This window comes from Python bivittatus, unplaced genomic scaffold (assembly GCF_059951505.1).
Source record: "Python bivittatus isolate LINGU-HERP-01145 unplaced genomic scaffold, Pbiv_v1 ctg000330_np1212, whole genome shotgun sequence".
NCBI classification, from domain to species: Eukaryota; Metazoa; Chordata; class Lepidosauria; order Squamata; family Pythonidae; genus Python; species Python bivittatus.
Genome location: NW_028277058.1, coordinates 49,722,447 through 49,743,369, shown reverse-complemented (window position 1 = coordinate 49,743,369; position 20,923 = coordinate 49,722,447). Strand labels below are relative to the sequence as shown.

The 20,923-nt window shown below is 40.5% G+C and overlaps 1 protein-coding gene across 1 annotated transcript in view; it reads left to right on the top strand.

The window, feature by feature from the left end:
* Nucleotides 1–20,923, top strand: part of CACNA2D4 (calcium voltage-gated channel auxiliary subunit alpha2delta 4) — a 147,006-nt gene that overhangs the window by 107,905 nt on the left and 18,178 nt on the right. Inside the window, exons 28-36 of the mRNA XM_088141244.1 lie at nucleotides 4,160–4,221; nucleotides 6,151–6,165; nucleotides 8,844–8,888; nucleotides 10,039–10,101; nucleotides 11,871–11,941; nucleotides 13,872–13,947; nucleotides 16,087–16,139; nucleotides 17,086–17,141; nucleotides 18,642–18,662. Coding sequence (XP_087997370.1) covers nucleotides 4,160–4,221; nucleotides 6,151–6,165; nucleotides 8,844–8,888; nucleotides 10,039–10,101; nucleotides 11,871–11,941; nucleotides 13,872–13,947; nucleotides 16,087–16,139; nucleotides 17,086–17,141; nucleotides 18,642–18,662 — 462 coding nt within the window. The remainder of the gene's footprint in view (nucleotides 1–4,159; nucleotides 4,222–6,150; nucleotides 6,166–8,843; nucleotides 8,889–10,038; nucleotides 10,102–11,870; nucleotides 11,942–13,871; nucleotides 13,948–16,086; nucleotides 16,140–17,085; nucleotides 17,142–18,641; nucleotides 18,663–20,923) is intronic.

Genomic DNA, 20,923 nt, shown 5'->3' with positions numbered 1-20,923 from the left:
AATCTTTGGACTTCTTTGCTACCTGCATCACCAGCCTTTGCACAAATAGTTCTGTCATCAGCTAAACCACGCTATCACCCAACATTTTCAAATCCTTGGTCTGACTGTAACTTTTCCTCGGTTTTATTTAAAATGTTGTCATCCTGAAGAAAAGTAGGCAAGCAAATTAATGTGGTGTGCCTGGCTCTTCTAAGAAAGGTGTGTGTTTGTGTGTGCACCCTGCCAAAATACATTCAGTGCTGCATTTAACAGACAGAGAGGTACCCTCACACAAGCCTGAATACACATAAGCAGGCAGATATAATAGAAATCAGTAGAAAGTGTGGAGTCCCCTTAAACTTCCCCCTTTGCCACCTTGTGGGCAAATCTTTCCTAAGTAACAAAAACCAGAAAGGGCAACCCGTGCCCTGTTCTCTCCCTGCTTTCTTCCCCAGATGCCTCCTTCACAAAGACTTACTGATCTCAAGGGCCAGCCTCTGGGTAGCAGGCGAGTTGTGTGTGTGTGTGTGTGCGCGCACACACACCTCTTTAGACAACTATTTTGGCTCCTTTTGTTGCACAGCATCTCTCCCCTCATGTTTCCCTGTGATGCAATATTTATTTATTATTTATTTATTTATTTATTTATTTATTACATTTTTCAACCGCCCATCTCCCTCCAATGGGGGAACTTTGGGCGATTCACAACAAACATTAAAAACATAAGATATATAAATACATAAAACCTTAATTAAAAACATTACTAAAAAGAAGAAGGAAAGACCAATAGTGCAACAGAAGCACGAAAAAGCAGATGGACGAGGAAGCCCCTTCTCGCGTTAAAAACCTCTTTTCCGGGATCAAAACTTTCAATGAACGAGCCGTTAGCCCACAAACATGCTCCTTTTTTTTCCATCTTCATCATCGCCATCTTCATCATCGTCCTCTCAAATATCCCTTCCCTCGCTCGCTCTCTCCCTCTCGCAGCTCAGCTAGACGCCAAGCTATCAAATGGGCACCAGCCAGCCTGCTGCTCCTCTCTCCTCCAGCCTCCATGTCTGGCAGTTTCCCAGGCGAAATGGCTCTGGCTGGGCACGGAGGATCCCGGGCTCTTGAGAAAGGGCCAGGCAGGGAAGGAGCGAAGGGCGGGAGGCGGGAGGCGGGAGGCGCTCCGCCAGAATCAGACCGAAACAAGGAGCGGGCCGGCTCGTCCAGGGCTGGCAGGTGCCGCGTCCTCCGTCCGCTTCCTCGGACCCGGCTCGACCCCAGACGCCCGCGCCAAGTGGCCCGTCCGCGCGGCCAACCGCCCAGCCCGAGCTTTCCCTCCCCCTCCCGCCCCTGGCCGGCCAACGCCTCCCTCGGGACGCCCGGCGGAGGGCAGCCGCCGGGGAAGTCTCTCTCCGCGCGCCGGCGGGACCCCGAGGTGCGAGCCGCTACTTACCGCTCTCCTCTGTCGGGGACGGGCGCTCCTCGCGGTCGCCCACAGCCCCGCTGCCTGGCTGGCCCGCGGTTCCAGGGCAAGGGCGCGCGAGGCGGGCGAGCGGAGGCTCGCAGGGCGCCGCTCGGCATCAGCCCCTTTCGCCCCGCGCGGCTCCGGGAGCGGCGGAAGCGCGGCCGGGGAGCCCGCGCGGGAGAGGGCTGGGTGGAAAGGGGACGGCGCGCGGTCCTCTGAACGATCGAGAAAGCGCCAAGTGGGGAGGAGAGAGGGAGGCGAGGAGAGGAGAGACCGAACGGGTGGAGTGACAGCTGGGGGTACATCTGTGATGACAGCAATGCACACGCGCACACACCCCGTGCGAAGGGACTGACTCAGACGGGCAGCAGCCTCCACTTGCCCGCCGTCCCCGCTCTCAAAGTCCAGCCTGTTCGAAATGACCCTCATTTCCCGCCCCCGCTCCCCCCCTTCAGCAGGTGCTTTCCTGTGGCTGGAATCCTTTCCTTCCTTCCTTCCTTCCTTCCTTCCTTCCTTCCTTCCTTCCTTCCTTCCTTCCTTCCTTCCTTCCTTCCTTCCTTCCCAGCCGCCCCCACCTTTCGGAGCAGAGTAGACCTCGCGCGCTCAGGCGGCAGCCGGCAACGGATCTGCCTGGGGAAGAGAGCGCTCTACCTGCTTCGAGCTTCTTCCTGCTTGGCTTGAAAGAAAGCCGGGAGGGTCTGGAGAGGGAAAGGGAGAGACAGCCATTGACCCCTGCACAGCGGACAACCAGCCAACCAACCCCAATCCTACCTCTGGAAAAACTGAGGGCACACACCTGTTTGCCAGCCAGTTTGGGGTCATGGGATCCAGCCTCTTCAGCTCTGGGGTCATCATGAGACCTCCACTCCACAGCCTGGCTAGAGAGGCCAGATCTCCTGGGCGAAGGGAGAAGAGCAAGTGAAGGTTGTGTGGAAAGATGCCCACTTCGGTGAAGATCCAGCAGGACAGCTCCTGAAGGAAAGCTACAAGCAGGAGGCCAGCCAAGGTGGTGATGCATTTACAGGTTATGTAACACTCACCCCAAACACACTTGCTGACATGTTTTTAATCAAACAACAGCAGACACGGGTCTAACATCTGAGTAAAAACTGTAATGTGAGAATATGGCAGGCCTTAAATTAGCTCTATAGTAGGGTCTCACATCCCTCCCTCTTTCCTTCCCCTGTTTCTACCTATTCCATTTGTTCATAGACACACATTAACTATATCACAATCTTAATTTTTGCAGTAACAGTTCTGTTTTGACCATAGGTGTCTATGGGATGGGGAAGCAATAAAATGTATGGTGTAATGCAAGCTTTTCCTCTTATGTACTTGGGTATGTGACATCGCATCTCAGGTGCAAAAGGAAGGAGCTTTTATGGTGACATTATGGCAACTTTGTGGTTAGGAACTAACACCCTTCCTAGTTGGATTCATTTATGCTTTCTGTAGGATGTAAAGAATAAAATGGAGATTTCCGTTTTATTTATTTAAGACATTTCAACCATGCACTTCAAATTAACCCCTCCCCTGGAAAACATTACAAAACATGAAGACATAACAATGCATTTATACTGGACTCCATGAACTGATGCAACGAAGCCACTCCAGGGCCTTCTTCCCTCCATTGTTACTTTGCATATAGCACACGTTTAAAATGGTTGAATTATAAAACTCTTCCTTTAAAACCTAAGCGCTTCCTGGCAACAAGTATCTAATAAGGCAATTCCATCTGTCCTGCTGACAGAAATACTTGGCTTGCCTTCTCCTTAAATTGTTTCCATTCCTGCCAATCATTACCAGAATTACAGCTTAACTTCATCCCTTTTTCTTTTTGATATGTCAAAAAAGTCAAGGTGGCCATCACAGCTGTGCAGTCAGAACCCCACCCATTTCTTATGTGCGTTGTCCACAAAAAAGGGTGGAACTTCAACCATTTTTACCCCCATGGACATCTGGTCATTCCTTACAGCAGTGTTTCTCAACTTCTGCAAGTTTAAGATGTGTGGACTTCAACTCCCAGAATTCCCCAGCCACCCATGCTGGCTGGGGAATTCTGGGAGTTGAAGTCCACACATGTTAAACTTGCAGAAGTTGAGAAACACTGCCTTAGCATGTAAGCCAAGGCAAAGACTATCTTGTTTCTATTGATGAAATAAAAGCCATTCTGGAGATGTTTTACCTGAAAAGCCAGCTAGACTATGCTTCATATCAGTAATATATTAGTACCCAAGACAAGAGTATGGCAAATCAGTCAACTGAATTGGCTAGTTAATTAATTTTTTAAAAAAGAATCTTGTAGACCCAATGAAACAGTGGGACAAAAACAGGTACAATTTTCAGCAAAGTTAAGAACTATCCTCCATCTTTAGAGTAAGAGGCCTCCCAGGTTCCATTTATGAATCGTAACTGCATTAGATGGCTTATATAATCGTCTATACATCAATTAAAGGGGAAAGTATTTTGGCAGGCTGTTACATCTTGATAGTGTTTAGTGGGAGTAAGGTGTCAGAATTTCAGCACAGCAGCTGAGAGATCCGTTTCCATCCCCTCGTTAAACCCCTGACTCTCACTTCCTGATCCGACTCAGCATTTACCTGTCATTTACACTTAGATATGGTGTGATTTCTTTCAGGAGCTCTATGGAAAATTTCAGTTTCGGCCCCTCTAATACTTCTTGGTTTTTCTCTCCAATCCTTCCTTCCTTGTTTTGTTCTCTCACAGCGGTGGGTGTGCAAATCAAATTGGAATGGCTTCAGCAGAGATTTTGGGAGGCTACACAGCAGGTAGGCATATTGGTGTTTTAGTTGAGATAAAGGGTTAAAACAGAGGGGTCACTTCCCCATTTCTAGATGTATGAACCATATTGATAGGGCAGGGCCAAGTAGCATTTCCCATATCAAATTTGCACACAACTCCTTGGGAAATCTGTATTAAACAGATTGGAGCAAGAGATTAGTTTTTAAATTACACATTTTGCTAATCCCTTGACAACTCTAATGCTGTATCTGCTGCCAATCTGTTCTGAGAACATTAACAGTCCAAAGCCCGGCCTGGCATTAAATCTACTGCAGCTGAAACACTGAAATGTGGAATTATATTTCTACCAGTTCAGCCATCCAAAAGCCACTATCGTTTCACCCAGAATGGTTGTATGCTCCCTTTTCACATCCTAATGGCGTTGCATTCCATTACACTTCCCCTTCTTAATCAGGATGGTCATTCTTCCTTCCCTTGCAAACTGGTACAAACAGTTCAGTTGAGAGAATCTGCTGCTTTATGCATTCAGCGGCTATTTATGTATTTATTCATTTATCTATCAAATGTATAGTGCCACGCAATGCAGGGGACTCTGGCTGGCTTATAATAAAAGCAACCCATCAAAAATCCTCAATAAAATAGCATGTCATGATAAAACTAATCAAATCTGAAAAAGAACCAGGTCTGATCATGCAAGATGACTACAGAAAACCCGTCCTAATTCCAGGGCCTGGGGAAAGAGCCAGGTCTTCAAGGACAGCCAGGTAGGGGCAAGGCAAAGGTCTGGGGGATGGGGTGGGGTGGGGTGGGGAGGGGAGGGGAGGGCAATGCCACAACAGAGAAGACATGCTCCCTGGACCATTAGATGACGTTATTTCAAGAATGGGACCCAGAGCATGCCAGCTCTGCCAGATCTTACGGGTGGGCACAACTAAGGGAGAAAAACCTTTCCTCAAATAACCAGATCTTATACCAGTTTACTTACTGCTTTTAGCATTTGTCTTAACTGTGTTTACATAAAAATACTGAAGCCATTCAGCTTCACATAATCCAAAAGGCATTGGAAACAGCCAGCAAGGATTCTAAGATGTTCATATTAAACAAGTTCTTAATATCGTAACCTTTATATACCATTTTAAAAGAAACACAGTATAGTCTTTTGACAGAGCTTCCTTCCCCCATCCTGCCTTGAGACTAGCTGTTCCCTGTTTCCACACAAAGATTTCTTAATGGAGCCTGACTACCCAGTCACATCATGGTGTAGATATGGGGGGAGAATCCTGTATCATCAATCATCTCATTTATCTTTGATGGTAGAGATTTTCATTAAGGGAAGGATGTCCTGATTGCATGGTTCTTTTGATAGCCACAGTCAAGAGCATCTGTGGGGGAAGGTTAAAAAAGTCAAGATGGTGGTCACAATCCTATGACTGAAGATCTGCCCTTTTTTTACATGCATCATGGCAGATGATTCCAAGAGGTGTGTCAGCCCAGAGCAAATCAATCAATCCACCAACCTCTATCTATCTATCTATCTATCTATCTATCTATCTATCTATCTATCTATCTATCTATCTGGTTTAGTTTGAATGTAATTAAAACCAAATTAATTAAACCACTAATATGACAATCCCTGTACATTTAATATTTCCCACTTTTTGCACATTAAAAATCTACAATTTAGAAGGCCATTCCTAAGGCAGAGAATGGGACAAAGGCTACCTTGGAATCTGATGCTGTACACCCTGGGAAATGGTATATTTTGAGAAAAAGTAAAGTTTAAAGCCATTGAAAATCAACTTTTGTTCATATTTCTGTTCTCAAATTCCAAGTTGTGTAGGAGGCCTGTTTCTGGCTCAGTGGTACTCAACAGTGGATCAGTAAGGAGTCACTAATGGCCATTTTGTCTCTTCTTTCTGGTTCCCTTTCTGTTGCTGCTCTTTACCGTCTTGCAGCCCAACGACACAGATGTAAGTAAGATCTAAAGACCAAAATATTCCAGAGAACCCATCTCAAAGCTTTGGTAGTTATTTTGTTACATGTGTGTGAGATGTGGAGTCAATGTTCTTCTATGTATCCAAATATTGCAGACAAATCAGACCATGTGCTGAGGACTGGGAACTGGCACAATGGAAACAGATTTAAAACTGATTAAATCTCAGATATATAAAAAGAATCTGGCCAAACACTCTACAAACTCTATGAAGAAGAAAAAAAACTTAAACTATCAATCCCAGCAGGAATCTGGCCACAATGACTATAACAAGCTCCTTAACAGACTGGTGCAGCTGAACTCAGCTTTGTATAAATACCTTTGCAAATGCAGTGATAAAATTTATTGCTCCTACCAAGTGCATGATAGTTATGCATTGCACAGCTTAAATGTGAAAGGGAAAGTAACAAAGTAACCAGTGAAAATGCCACCAAAGTGTGTACCAGCCACTGAGTTTTTCAGAATTCCATGATTTGATGGTATTTTTTATTGTCGAGTTGCTGATTTTTTAAAAAGATTACTTTGTCATTGACCATCAAAAATAAAAACTCTCTGGGGTGATGGGGAAGGGCAGAGGACTTTTGTCTGCCTTGTCTCCTAAAAGTAATCCTGTTCTTCCCAGACAGTTCTTTTAGTGTTTTTTACAAGCATTTAACACACTGGAAAGGAAAGCACTAAGCACTCCTAACACTATTTTAACACATATTTAGAATAGAATAAAGTCACTACTCAATATAAACAGCAGCACTTGGAATTAATGTGAAACGTATATTAACTTATTTTCAAAAAATGATAATAAGGCCATCTTAACTCTTGATTGATCAACTGATTGATTGATTATACACCAAGTCAGTGCTGAGACTTAGTGACTTATTTATAGGTTTTCTCCATGAGGATCTGTCCCTAACTTGGTCCTTCAGGTCTTCCAACAGTGCACTCATTGCCATTGTAACTGAGTCCATCCACTTTGCTGCTGGTCGTCCTCTTCTCTTTCCTTCCACCTTTCCCAGCATTACAGCCTTCTCCAGAGAGCTAGGTCTTTGCATAATGTGTAGGATCATTTGAGCCTGGTCAGTTGTGCCTCAGGTGAGAACTCTAGATTGATTAGTTCAATGATCCATTTGTTTGTTTTCTTAGCTGTCTGTGATATTCTCAGGAGTCTTCTTCAACACCAATGTTCAAAAGCATCAGTACTCTTCCTATCCTACTTCTTCAAAGTCCAATTTTCACTTCCATAGAGTGGAAATACCATTGCTTGCACTATTCTGATCTTTGTAGGTATAGACACATCACGCATCTGAATATCTTTGCTGAGGCCTGCATGGTTGTTCTATCAAACGACCATCTCAAATCATAACACAACATCAGCATAGTAAAATAGATTAAAATTAATACAGCATATTGGGATATCCAAAAAGCATTCAGTAAAATATTCTACTTAGTTCATCCCCTTGGCCATTGACCCCAATCTGATCTTGGTAGGAAGCTCTCAGTTGAATGGCTTTAGCTATAAACCTGGCAGTCTTTCTCACTTGAAGGGAGGGAGATAGGGGTCTCTATAAGCTGTCCTGTCAGTTAAAGGCTCTAAATGCTACATCCTGGCTCAGGCACATGGCTGGCAATCAAAGCGAATACATGCAATGTCTTCTATATGTGGAGCACTACATAGACATTTCCTCTCTGAATACTGTACTTGATGGAATCACCCATTTTATCATAGAATCCAGGAGCTCAAATATTGCTGTGGTTAAGGCTGCTCTTTGGCCCTATGTTAGACAGGTATTTTTCTAGCTGGAAAGTCTTTTTATTCTGGGCCAGCCATTTTAAGGATTTGATGTTAGCAATGTTGCTATGTCAGCACTAATATCCAGGGCACTCTGTCTGAACAGCTAAACACAGGCACAGAAACAGGATAAAAATAGGGTGAGGTGAATCTGTAGCTGCAGTGCAAGGAAAGAGGAAGTGGGGGAACCAAACTGGATGGAGATGTAGAAAGAAGAAAAGTTAATCGGGGAGAGAAAGAAAAAAGGAAAGGAGAGATATTACAAAAAAGATTGAAGTCTCCAGGTAAGTAAACCCTCTTAAGAGCGGCAGTCCCTACTTAAGAGGGGCTTTTCAGCAGGGATGTGCACCTGTACTAATTGCTTGTTCTCAACAATGTTTTTAGTCTTTTTCTCAAATCCAGGATGACCCCTTCTGATTCAGAGATTATAATTTTGGGGGGGAAAACCTTGTTTTCTTATCAGGTAAATACAGTATTATGAAAAGCCTAGGTTTACCCAAAGATTTACCAGCTATTTTTGTGATAGAATTATGCCATAATGGAAGTTTTCATAAGTAAAAGTGTCAACTTTTATGCAATTGCAATCCAGTCTTTTCCATAAATATCTTGCATATTACCTGTATTCCCAAATAAACAAGTATTTAAATGCTTACCAGACTCATAGTCAGTGTCACTGATAATCATTGTTATTGCTGGTGGTCAAAGTATCTGGATGGACCCAATCAGAGGAATAATCTATCTGAATAATGTGAGCAGTACTAGAATTAGATAGGAATATTCCATAAATCCAGTGGAAGTATTGGATTTCCACGGCTCAGGAAAACGCAAGCTCAAAGTAGGAGATTATTTAAACTCTTTCTCTTCTTTTACAGTGTAGTAATGTGAACGGCTTGTGTCCAATTAACTGTCGTGATGATGTAAGTTGCTAGGACTTTGATTTTGCTCAAATCTATAATTCAGTGGTTCAGGGGCAAATTTACCTGCATGCTATATGGGCAGCCTGAACCCAGCATAAGAGGAGATCCAGGATCACTATTCACTTACTGCTTATATTTGTCTTTTTTATGATGTTTTTATAAATGAGACTATGACAATAACAGATGGTCATTCATGGAGCATTCTATGACTGCTTTACCTGAAAGTGGGGTCAGAAACAGTGGATAGCAGGCTGAAAGTCCCAAACTATTGCGAGGTGAGACAGGATTGATCAGAGAAGTAAGCATTCTCTGGGGGAACTCCTCTCTTTTGTCCCCAAAGCGAAGTCATCCCTGATTCTTATGGCCTTCCAAAGGCTCAAGAAGTCCTGGCATTTTGGAGACCAATGTTAGTGCCAGTCATGGTTGTTGTTATACAAAATTATTATATTTAGAGTATTGTTTTTATTAATATTTTTCATTAGTATGTATATGCTATGACTTTAATGAAGATTGCTTGGAGTTATTCCTGGTGAAGGGGTATATAAATTTTATAAATAAGTAAAAATAGTTGTTCATAGGTCCGCCCCATTGACATAAAAAGCTAGAGACTGGAGAACCTTTTTTTTTTCTTTTGCAGTAAAAGTTGCTTTCCCTCTAGGATAACTTATGATGGGCCCAAGGAGTGAATAGATTAAAAGCAGAACCCATCCCATCTGTTTTGCCTTTCTTCCTTCCTTCCTCCTCCTCCTCTTCCTCCTCTATAGTTTATAGTTTGCTGACCAATGGAAAGATTGCTCTTGCCAGAGATCTGTCTTGAGCCTTAGATAGTTTCCAAGATCTCTTCTCATTCTTTGATTCTATAAAAGAGATGGGACTATTAACCCTTAGTCTAATTTCATGCAGTCCTCTGGGAGAGAGAAAGAAAAAAGAGGTGCCAGAAAAAGAGGGCGCATGTATTTTGATTCTGGTCTCCCCATTGCTTGCTTCAGCCTGCCTGGTATTGTCCTATAGGAATGCCTCCAACAGATTATTCCTGCAGGAATGCAGCCCGTAATATGGAAATACTGCTCTTGAAGTCTATTCTCTGACCCAAAAGTTCTCCCCAAACTTTAACTTTCTTCTGAAGATTCTGCCTTTTTTATTTCTGCAGAATCTGAATTGCTTCCTTATTGATAATAATGGATTCATACTTGTTTCCAAAATCTCCCAGCAGGTAAGAAGGAATGAATGAGTGGCTCTTTGATTTTATTTATCAGACTGAGGATGGAAGAAGGGCTAAATAAAATGGCCAAACTAAGAAATCATAACCTGTAGTTCCAAGGTCGCTCACATCTCCCCTCCTGCAAAGCCTGGTGTGCAGCTCTGAATCCCTTCAAAAAATGCTTCCTATTTTTCATATTGCAGAAACAGAGATGTATTCATTACATGTGGAGTAATTATAACAGCTGCTTTTAATCAGCTGAAATGGAAGCATCACATCAATACAACAAACTTTGTTCTTGTCCTAGCCCCACCTACTTTGTCCTACCCCATCAATTTTTGGAGTGTAACTGTATCATGGCACCCAAAGCCCTAGTGAGACAGAGCTTGCAATTAGACTACCATGGCTGAGATACCACCATCACACTTGGAAAGTGTAGGTTTTCATTGTTAGAAAGGAGGTAAGTGCAGAATTCCTTCTGTAGGGCCTTAAAAGTAAGTACCTACCCTTTAAACTATGTTCAGAAGCATATGAGTAAATACTGAAGATTTTTAAGGAACCTGTCAAACCTACTTCTACTTTGACAATGCCAAGTCAGACTAAATATATTTTGAGTAAACAGAATGTTTTGGATAGATGTCAGAGATACCCTCCACATACAAATGCATGATAATAATAGTGCAATGGCTGAAATATAATTCAAACAAAATATTCCTGTAGCAAAGTAAAGATCTGGATAATGGAAACGTGATAAAGAAAGGGAAGACGTTTGCAATGCCTTTCCAGGATCAGAACTGGAAAACACAAGAAAAGTAAGGAACCACGCTTCCTATCCCATCAGAACTTCCTTGGGCTAAGTGACCTTAAACTACAAGGAGATTTGAACAAAACAACTTAATTGCCTTGATACCTTCCATCTCAGCAGCGGCAGCACTATTTGAATAATACATCAAGTGTTCAAACTCTTTGCATTCATTGTCTCCTTCATCCTTACAAAGTAGGCCGCTATTATTATCCCGCACATTGAAGGCAACACATTATGGTTTGTCTAAAGCTTGCCTCAACCTCTAAGTGGTCTGAAGCCTCACACTTACTGTGTTCGTGCAGCATGTTCAACCAGCATATTGTACCGAATTACCCATTTTAGTATAGTATATACTATACCCATGGTATACTAAGCCATACATTAACCAACGAACTGGATTTGTTTAACAAGCCCAGTCAGCCACAAAAAGGGAAAAAAAGTTTAATCTAACAAGCTTAGCCAATTGTGGGAATGCATCTGCTATGTTTACTCAGCCTGATTACAAGAACATAGTGAGTTCAAAGTAAGCTGAAGCTTGGACTTCAGTTTTTTAATTTATTGTGTCTTACTGTGCTTTCACATTTTCCCCAAACAATTTGAGTACATACTAGAACATTACATGCTTAAAGGGTTTGCTATATAATAATGATAATCAGTACTTATTTCTGCCTTGCAGCCTGTGGCAACATTCACACAACACTGATCAACCTGGTTACTGAATTAACTCTTTTTCAGGCTCACAAAATACAGTGAACCATAAACAAGCCAACAGACTGAGTTTGCAACATGCTAAGCCACTAAAAAAACCCTATTCAAACTGAGGATAACATTAATCAATCTTAGCATGTTATGTTACTACATCTGGTGGATATTTAATTGACCTGCTTGAGAGTGTTCTGCCAAACAAAACCCATGATTTAAAAACTCTTCAGAAACTCCATTTTTATTTTTATTTTATACCTATTTCTGGTGGCAGATTGGAAAATTTTTGGGAGAAGTGGATGGCTCTGTGATGACCCAGCTCGTAAATATGGGAATGTTCAAAGAGTAAGTGTAATCATCTCTTCCTTATTCACCTCCTTTCAAAGAAGACCCTGTTTGAAGCAAAATGTTTCACAGCATAAATATAATCAAGGCAAGGGTGGAGTTGCCTTAAGGTCCATAGACACAAGAGAGCTAGCTGGATCCAAAATCTTTAAAAAAAAATGGTAATCATGTAGAATCACCACATGCCCATAGAGCAGGGTTCCTCAACCTCAGCAATTTTAAGATGAGTGGACTTCTGGCTGGGGAATTCTGGGAGTTGAAGTCCACCCATCTTAAAGTTGCTGAGGTTGAGGAACCCTGCCATAGAGGAACCTAGATATTTGCCTGGAATGGTATGATAGTAAAGTTGTTGTCCAAAGAGAGTTGCAAGTAGAAACTCTGTGCTACCATCTAGTGGTTGTCTGGAATTTTGCATCCCAGATCTGGTAGCCCTAGTATGAGGCAACCTGCCAGGGTTCTTTCACCACCTAGAAGGTACCCCAGAGCCACCATGCTGCTGGAGTGCCCTGAAAGTGTCTTGTGTGTGCAAGCCCTAGTTTGCTCAGTGATAGCCACTAGCTTTCTAAAGGATGATTAATATTGGGATGAGGATCCCCATCTAAGAGGTTTGACCTGGGGCCCAAATTGCTCTTCTTATGCCCTAAAAATGCCTTATTCCCAATAATACTACAGATTAAAATGAAAAGAGACGGGATGAAGTCAGCGGAATTCAACATACTGGTTTTTTTGTCAGCATTGCTCCCCATAATACATGTTTGTTCTAGAGAACTACAGGTTCTCTCTCACTCACCCTGGCAAATATGCTATGTAAAGTACTTGATTATGTGTATAATTTATCAGTAATAATATAAGAACAAAAAAAAAACCTTCGATCAGAGGAATTTCTGCTGACCACCACTGCCATCATGAAGTTTATGCAGCATGTAAATTTGCAGCATGTAATATTTAATATTAATACATTTCCCCACCCATGTTTTGAAATGCAGCTAGAACAATGGCAAGAAATCAGTTACAAACACATACCTTAATAACACAGTAATTGTCAGAAGTCAGACGCACATTCCTATATTAGTAGAATAACCGGTTCTGAGTTATTCATGTTCGAAACTTGGAGCTTTCATATGTTATCAGCACAGCATGAAAATCAGAATGAAAGGGGCAGAAGTTACCTTGTAGATGATTCCCAAGTGATTACTTGCTGTCTTAATCTGTTTTGGGCTTGCAAATACTAGTTTTAACTTTGACATAGCATAGAACTTTTGATTGCCTTGGGTTTCAGGTTCAAATTTCTGAAAAAGTCTGTTGTCTGGAACCATGGAAACCCACTGCCACTCACTGTAGATGACCATAACTTAAATGGCCCTATAGACTGAGTATGCAGTGGGTCCAAGTCAGGTACATATGACCAAGAAGATATAGGGAGTGTAGCCAGAGCTATCTTCCATAACATTCAGTACCGTCTGAGTCTGGTCAGAGAAAATAATATAACTGGGCGGGAAAATGCTCTTCTCTGCCAGAAACAACTTTCAGGACTTTGGAGTGAATAGAACAGTAGCTGTGATTATTAAATATTTTAATTAGAAATTAATTAAAATTATTAAATATTGCTGTAGGCATAAACATAGGCATTTGCTTAGAGTATGAGCTAAAGTCAGTTCTGTGCATTGACTGAATTTAAATCTAGGCTAAAGTGAGGTGCAAGGCAAAAGGATATGTGTGTGCACCTATGGGGCTATACTGCAGTTGTGGGGCATATGCCTTGATTAGTTTCTGCCATTTCCACTAAAAAGGATCCTGAAAAGCAGAATTGTGAAAGACACCTCAGCATGCCATTGCTAATCAAGCAGGACTGGGGTGGGTAACTGATGGCTCTCAGAATAAGGTTGGAAATTCTACACACAAGTCCATGGCCACTTTTGTGTTTCTGCAGGGTGAAGATGTTTGATTACCAAGCCATGTGTAAATTGCTCCATCACCATCCTAATAGTGCTCGTCCTCTTCTCAGTGTAAGTATCTCCATATCATAAACCAGCACCATGAAGTCACAGCCAGGCTTGGAGCACAGGACACAATGATGTGAGCAAGGTCAGAAGAGCTCTTCTTTCTGATGAGACCAGTTGCTTTTGTTCCTCCAGAGCAAAAAGGGGCAGACAAGGAAGCCAAGGCATGTCCATCCGTAGGTGATCTTCCCCTCCTATACTTGGCAGAGCATTCTGAAAGTAAAAGGCTGTACAGGCCACTACATACATCTGAGTGTCCATGATGAAGACTAGCAAAAAGTTCTTTAGAACAGGGTGGGATTTCTACTCTGTAATTATTGTTGGGTTGGTGTGACAAACTGGTCAGTGCCAAAGACAAATATTAAAACCTTTCAGCAGCCAAGTTCAAAAGCCTTCCGTTCTGTGAGAAGGGGTTCCTGATTCCTAATTCTTATGAAATTGCTGGATTTCATGGGGTAACATTAGATTTCCACTGTCATTTTCTGTTCCTGCTCCACTTGCAGTCCATGCACTCTGCCAAAGCAAAAGTAAAAACAATGGACACTTGAAGGAAGCATTATGAATACCACCTTGAGCTCCTGAATGGAAGGGGGGATGTAAATCTCATTCATTCATTCATTCATTCATTCATTCATTCATTCATTCATTCATTCATTCATTTTCTGAGCCCTGCTTTTGCAAAGCAGGTAGTTTCCACACAACCTTACTCTGGCAGCTGGGTGGAGTTAAAAGAGTAAGCAAACTAGATCCAGTGCGATCCAGCGATCCAGGAACAAACCAGGGCTTACCAGGGGAGCGGGGCAGGGCGGTGGGGGGGATCAAAGAGAACAATTTCACATAAATTGGCTGGACATGCCAGCCTTGATTTTGTGATCTCTCCCATGAGTTATTTGTACTGGACAAGTGACAGCACGTATTAATTTAGAGAAGATGGATGTTACAGAGAAAATTAATTCTAGGGTGGGAAAGTGAAGGGTGAACTTTTCATTGTTATGGTTCTTGCATTATCTTTGCTTATGTCTATTGCTTCTTTGGCAAATATACAATATGTGGCTTAAATTACAGTAATCTTACACTGGACCATTCTGGAGCCATATTTGACTAGTGAACTCTTAAACCTGCTAGCTCTGCTCTATACAGAAAATCCAGAAAAATGCTGTTAACACCAAGAAAGTTTCATAATAGATTCCTTTAACTAGTAACAATAGGATTTTCTACTATGGTTAAATTAATTGATTGAACAACAACAACAACAACAAAACTAATTTGTATTATGTTAACAGTGAAAGATCTTTATTAGAATGGTGTTGCCTTTATAAACAGAACCTTTCCTTCCTTCCTTCCTTCCTTCCTTCCTTCCTTCCTGTTCAAACTGATCCAAGTCTCTTAAGATGGTTGACTTTTCATCTTTAAGGCTGAACTGCAAATGTGTGGAAATGCAAGGACTTTTCAACCATGGACAATATCAGTTATATATCCTGAATATGGTAGCGCTGGTTTAGCATCCTTTCTCTTGTCAAAAAGAGGAAGACTTAATCAATTTATTGACAAATTATTTTCTAAACAAAAGTAGCTCAGAAGTATTTACAAGATGACAAAACCAACATTAATATAATGTTAATATAACCCAACATCAGTATATGTCATTATTCCTACTGTGACAACAAATTGTACTTTTACTATCCGAAATACCTTGGGTTTTGTTAAAATGAACAGCAATATTTTCAGTATTGCATGATCCAAAACAGCTGTTTGGGAGGGGTATTGGTTTTTGTTTGCTCGCTTTCGATTTATAGTAATAATCAGTAACACTTTGATAATAAAATTCCTTTCTATTATAAGAACTGTTTTTTTAAAACATTCACCTCCACAAAAAACCTGGGGTTTTTTTCCCTCTTATGTACGTAATCTGTTAGAGCTTTTCCAGTTGAAAAAACTATATTTTCAAAATATTTAATATATTTTTCTTAAATGTCCTGATTTATCATTATTAGAAAAGACAACTGTCTTTGATGCAGTTTCTATAATTCCTGCTGATTCTTAAAGGAAGCCATTTAAGTTATTAAGGAAGATTAAGTTGGAATCGTGCACTATGTAAGATGCTTCTCTTTTTTATTTGAGACTTAATCATTCTTTTTTCAACAGCCAATTTATACATTATTGGCAGCAGCAAAGTGGCTGATAACTGATTTCTTCATGTGAGTATGAATGTTTGGGAATTCTAGAGGAAAATTACATCTGAAGAAATTATGCTTGCAAAATGGAATCAGTATATTAAGCATCGAATGTTTGAGTTCATAGTTGGGAGGTCTTCAGATTAAACATATTCTTATCTTTTTATAGTATTATTGTTCTGGTATTTTATTGTCATGGAAATGAACAAGAAAATATTAAAGCAATTTCAAAATGGCAGACAGTGCTAAGAGAAACACAAGCTATGAAATATACAATTTCCCCCACTGGGTGTTGTCCAGCATGGAGATGCTGCATTACTCTTATGTAAACCAAAAAGTGTCTCTGAGTCATCAGAATTACTCTCCCTTTCTCAAATTTGACCAACCTGCATATTCTAAAAGTGATTTGTGTGAATGGAAGCACAATTGAAAAGAGGCCATTCTGTTCCCAAGCAAGTGCACTAATGCCATATATCTTACCTGCCACTTTATCAATGGGAGAGCAGGAATTGTTAGTAAGAAAGGTTTATTGATGATGAAGACATCTGGGGCAGCATCATTCAATGATGACATAGGTCTCAGATGGGAGTGTTGGATCCAAACACCTCTGAGATGGAACCAGATTCCAAGACATTTGTAGAGATTAATTTGTCAGGCATATTCAACAGCTGTTGCTGTTATCGCATACCAGTGATCCACCATGGTCAAGCAGATGGCTTTCAAGGTGACTGAGAATATTTCCCTCCCAGCTCCTAAGAGCACAGTGTTAATGACAGCCTTGCCGTGGGAATTGCTACTAATTTATATGAGAATCAAGGCACAATTACCCAATCAAAAAGTAAGGAAGAAGGATTTTAAGTGCCTGGATCAGGTAAATTTCAAGCAGCAAATCACAATTACCTGCCTGTTTTATAACACCTCTTCCCTTCTGGGCTGACATAAATTACATCATATTTTTCTTCTTTGACAGATTCCTTTTGGAATTTAACATTTTTAGTTTCTGGCACATGGATAGCTGGGCTGATGGTGAGTATGCAGGATTACAGAAAGTAATAGCAGCCTCAATGTTTAGATGAAAAAGTTACAAGTAATAATGCAATTTAGTACAGCCCGAAAGGATTATCACTAGTTAGTGTTAAGAATATTACCTTGGGATTCCATTCATCTTGTTTTGACCCATAGCATTAATTTGGCATGGTCTACAACTGCAATAAAGTTTGATTGATTGATTGATTGATTGATTGATTTGGCAAGGCTTAATGGCATTGACTACTGTGGCACCTTGGATCATAGTCTGTAGTAGGCTGTCATAAAAGATGGGTGGAAGACTATTGAAAAATGTTAATGAAGCAGTTCATTCATTTCAATTGCCCACCATCTAGATATTTTAGTTGGAACACATGAGAGAATATCAGTAGTAGATACTAAAAAACCTAAATCAGGAGAACACTAACATACAATCTCTGAATTATATTAACTGGAGCAAGTTCTCATGGTTCATAGGTTATTAACATTACAAAAATGGCAACTTTCTTTTTTTAAAGAATACAGTTCTAGTCTTGGTGTCTGTAGATTGTGCATAATGACAAAGTAAATCAGAGGGCTTTTTAAAGAGAGAGAGAGAGAGAGAGAGAGAGAGAGAGAGAGAGAACTTTCTTAAAATAAACCTTGAATTTCCAAAGTGTAATTCATATTAAGTACATTTTTTAAAAAGCAGCAACAACAATTTCAAAAAAGCACTATACCATACCACATTGTATGGCCACAAATATATATATTCCCCCAAATCCTGACTATCAGCAAATTACCCACATAAATTGTGCTTAATACACACACACACACAGAACATATGTGTATTATTTATATATTTATTTTCCCAGAAATAAATAAAATTTGCGCCAATTCAGAGGTTAAACCGTAGAAATAAAAACAGTATAATAGTATCAGTGTTTGTGATAACCATTCATATGCGGCCATGGCAAAAGTGCAGGAAGAATACTCATTTCAACTGTTTTCTAAAAACTAAGCAATGTTGAGGCTGCATGAATCTCCAGGGGAAGAGTTTCCCACAGAACGGGGATTACCAGCATAAAGACCTGTTGTCTGGTCCATAGCCTAGGAATGACTCAAGGAGAGGAGGCCCTCAACAGCCCTTTCTACATGATCAGACTCAGTAGACAGTTTCAATTTTGGCAAGGCATTGCCTGATGTATCCCGGTGCTTCGTGTAGGGCTTTAAATGCAATAACACATATTTTGAATTGGGCCAGAAGCCTACTTCAAAGTGCTGGTCATCACATTTAAAACCTTTTATAGCACAGCATCAGGATACATCATCAAATAGAATAGTTGTGACCTTATATGGCTTTAATCACCATACCATCATATCATTTTTTCTTTCTTTCTTCATTTTCCATCCCCCCTTCCCCCCTTTCATGTATCTTCACAATACTGTTGTGCCACCATCTTGTGGACATGTCATGATGGACCCATTTTCATCATATCTTATGCCATGTGAACAATACAGCCAAATCCGTTTTTCATCATGGTAAGTAGTGTTGTCATACAAAGAGTCTTGTCTTCTGAAACAGGAGAAGGCCTGCAGAAGATTTAACCAGAAAGTTCACAACATTGCATTTTATGCAAATTCTAGTTATGACTTTCCAGATGGAACGGGAATTTAACTTTCTATTTGATTATCATGCCACAATTCATTGCAAGATAAATATATTTTATAAAATGTTGTCATATTTTCTGGTCCAGCCTGATAGCTGCATAACTATGCATGATATATATAGATGCAGCTAGTGAAAAAATATATATTTTCCTACACATCTTCATAAAATTAATAAATACAGGTAGTCTTTGTTTAATGATCATTTGTTTAGTGACCATTCAAAGTTATGATAACACTAAAAAAGCAGCACCCCATGGTTACATGATCAAGATCTGGGCGCTTGGCAACCAGCTCACACTTACGTCAGTTGCAGTGTCCTTGGTTCGTGTGATTGCCATTTACGACCTTCCCAGCCGGTTTCCAGCAAGGAAAATCAACGGGGAACCTCATGATTTGCTTAATAACCATGTGATTCACTTAATGACTGTGGTGATTCATTTAACAACCACTGCAAAAATGTTGTAAAATCGGGTGCAGTCACATGGTGTTTCACTTAACGACCACCTTGCTTAATGATGAATTTTCCAGTCCCTATTGTGGTCGTTAAATGAGGACTACCTGTATTGCATGGAACAGATGATTACTATCCATACAAATCAAAACAATGGAAGAATAAATGATGAGAAAATTGGAGAGTGAGGATTCTTTTATATATTGCTAAGATGAATCTTACACTGATTCTCCTAAGTCTTCCATCTTAACATTTATCCTTTTTTCAGAATTGAAAAAAATGGAAGCATTTTCTTCATGGCCCAATGTTCTGTCCATTCAGTTTTTCCATTTATTTAAAATATGTCTACGTGTTATATGAATATATGGCACTGCTGTCAGCCCTTCAGGATAGACCAGATCAATAAACAGACTAGAACTAAACTTTATTGAAATAGACCATAATAGCAGAATCTTGCAAGCCTGATTGTGCTTTACCTCCCCTCCCTCATATATCCCAATGAATCAGGAAGGACCCTGCCTGAGTCTTTTCAGAATACTATCTTGTTTCCCAGGACTTAAGGAATGCTTCAGCCCTTTTTCCTTAGTAATGGTTCTTGCCTATTTCCCTCAAGGTCATCTCCCTAATTGTCTACACCTGCCTAGGTAACTTCTGCCTGTAATCGCACCTTTGAATCCTTCATGCCAGTGAATTTGTTCATTGGACAGATGGAATATCAAGTGTTACATCTGAAGTTGGTACTTACCAGAAAATGTCAGATACTATAAGGACTGCAAGTATCTATGGAGGATTTTATTTTATCCCACAATCACAGGATATTCTTTGTTGTTGATGATGATGATGATGATTCCCCTGGAGGTGTTACTCAGAGAGAAAACAATGTCACTGCTACATCTTGCAGGAAAAATGGCCCTTTTAGATGAGCAGAAACTCACATATTTTCGGCATGTGATGCAAGCAGATGATGGAGTAGAAGAGGGAATTTATCTTGGCAAGGTTAAGAGGAATGAAAGAAGGGAAGACAATGGATAAGATCATTCTACAGGGTCCAAAAGATTATTGGAGTCTTTGGGAGAGCTACAAGTTGGTGCCAAGGACAACTTGGTGGGAATTATTTGCTCATTCTATGACCAGGAGTCAAATCCAACTCAGTTGCATCTAATTAACTACCATTGTAACAAGATGCAATGTATGTGAGTTTAGGTATCTCCACAATTGTTTCCTAATCTAGGGATAATTCATTAAAAATGAACAAGAATCTATTGGAGGAAATCTAAACAGTTATTCAGATGCCAGTTGCCAGAGTAACTTCATTAACTTCACTCAGCTTTTCCATACTTTTTAAGTTGAAGGAACAGAAAATATTGCAGGCTGGTTAAAATAGATCTTTTTCTCACCCAGCTCTCTCCATTATATTCATGGAAGTTCTAGCTGATAAATCTTTATCAGGAAGAATGATGTTGCCTTTAATTGATTAATAGGATACCCCTACCTAAGTCTCTGCCTGTTTTGTACAGTTTATCATTATGATGAACTAACCACATGAAGTTAGATAATAAAAAACCTAACGTAAAAGGATTGCAGGATGGTGTGGTATGTCCAAAGTTACCTGGGCTGCTAGAATAAACTAAGCGTTTCCTGACAAATCCACCCCAGTCATTCTCTAGTTGTGATAACTCAT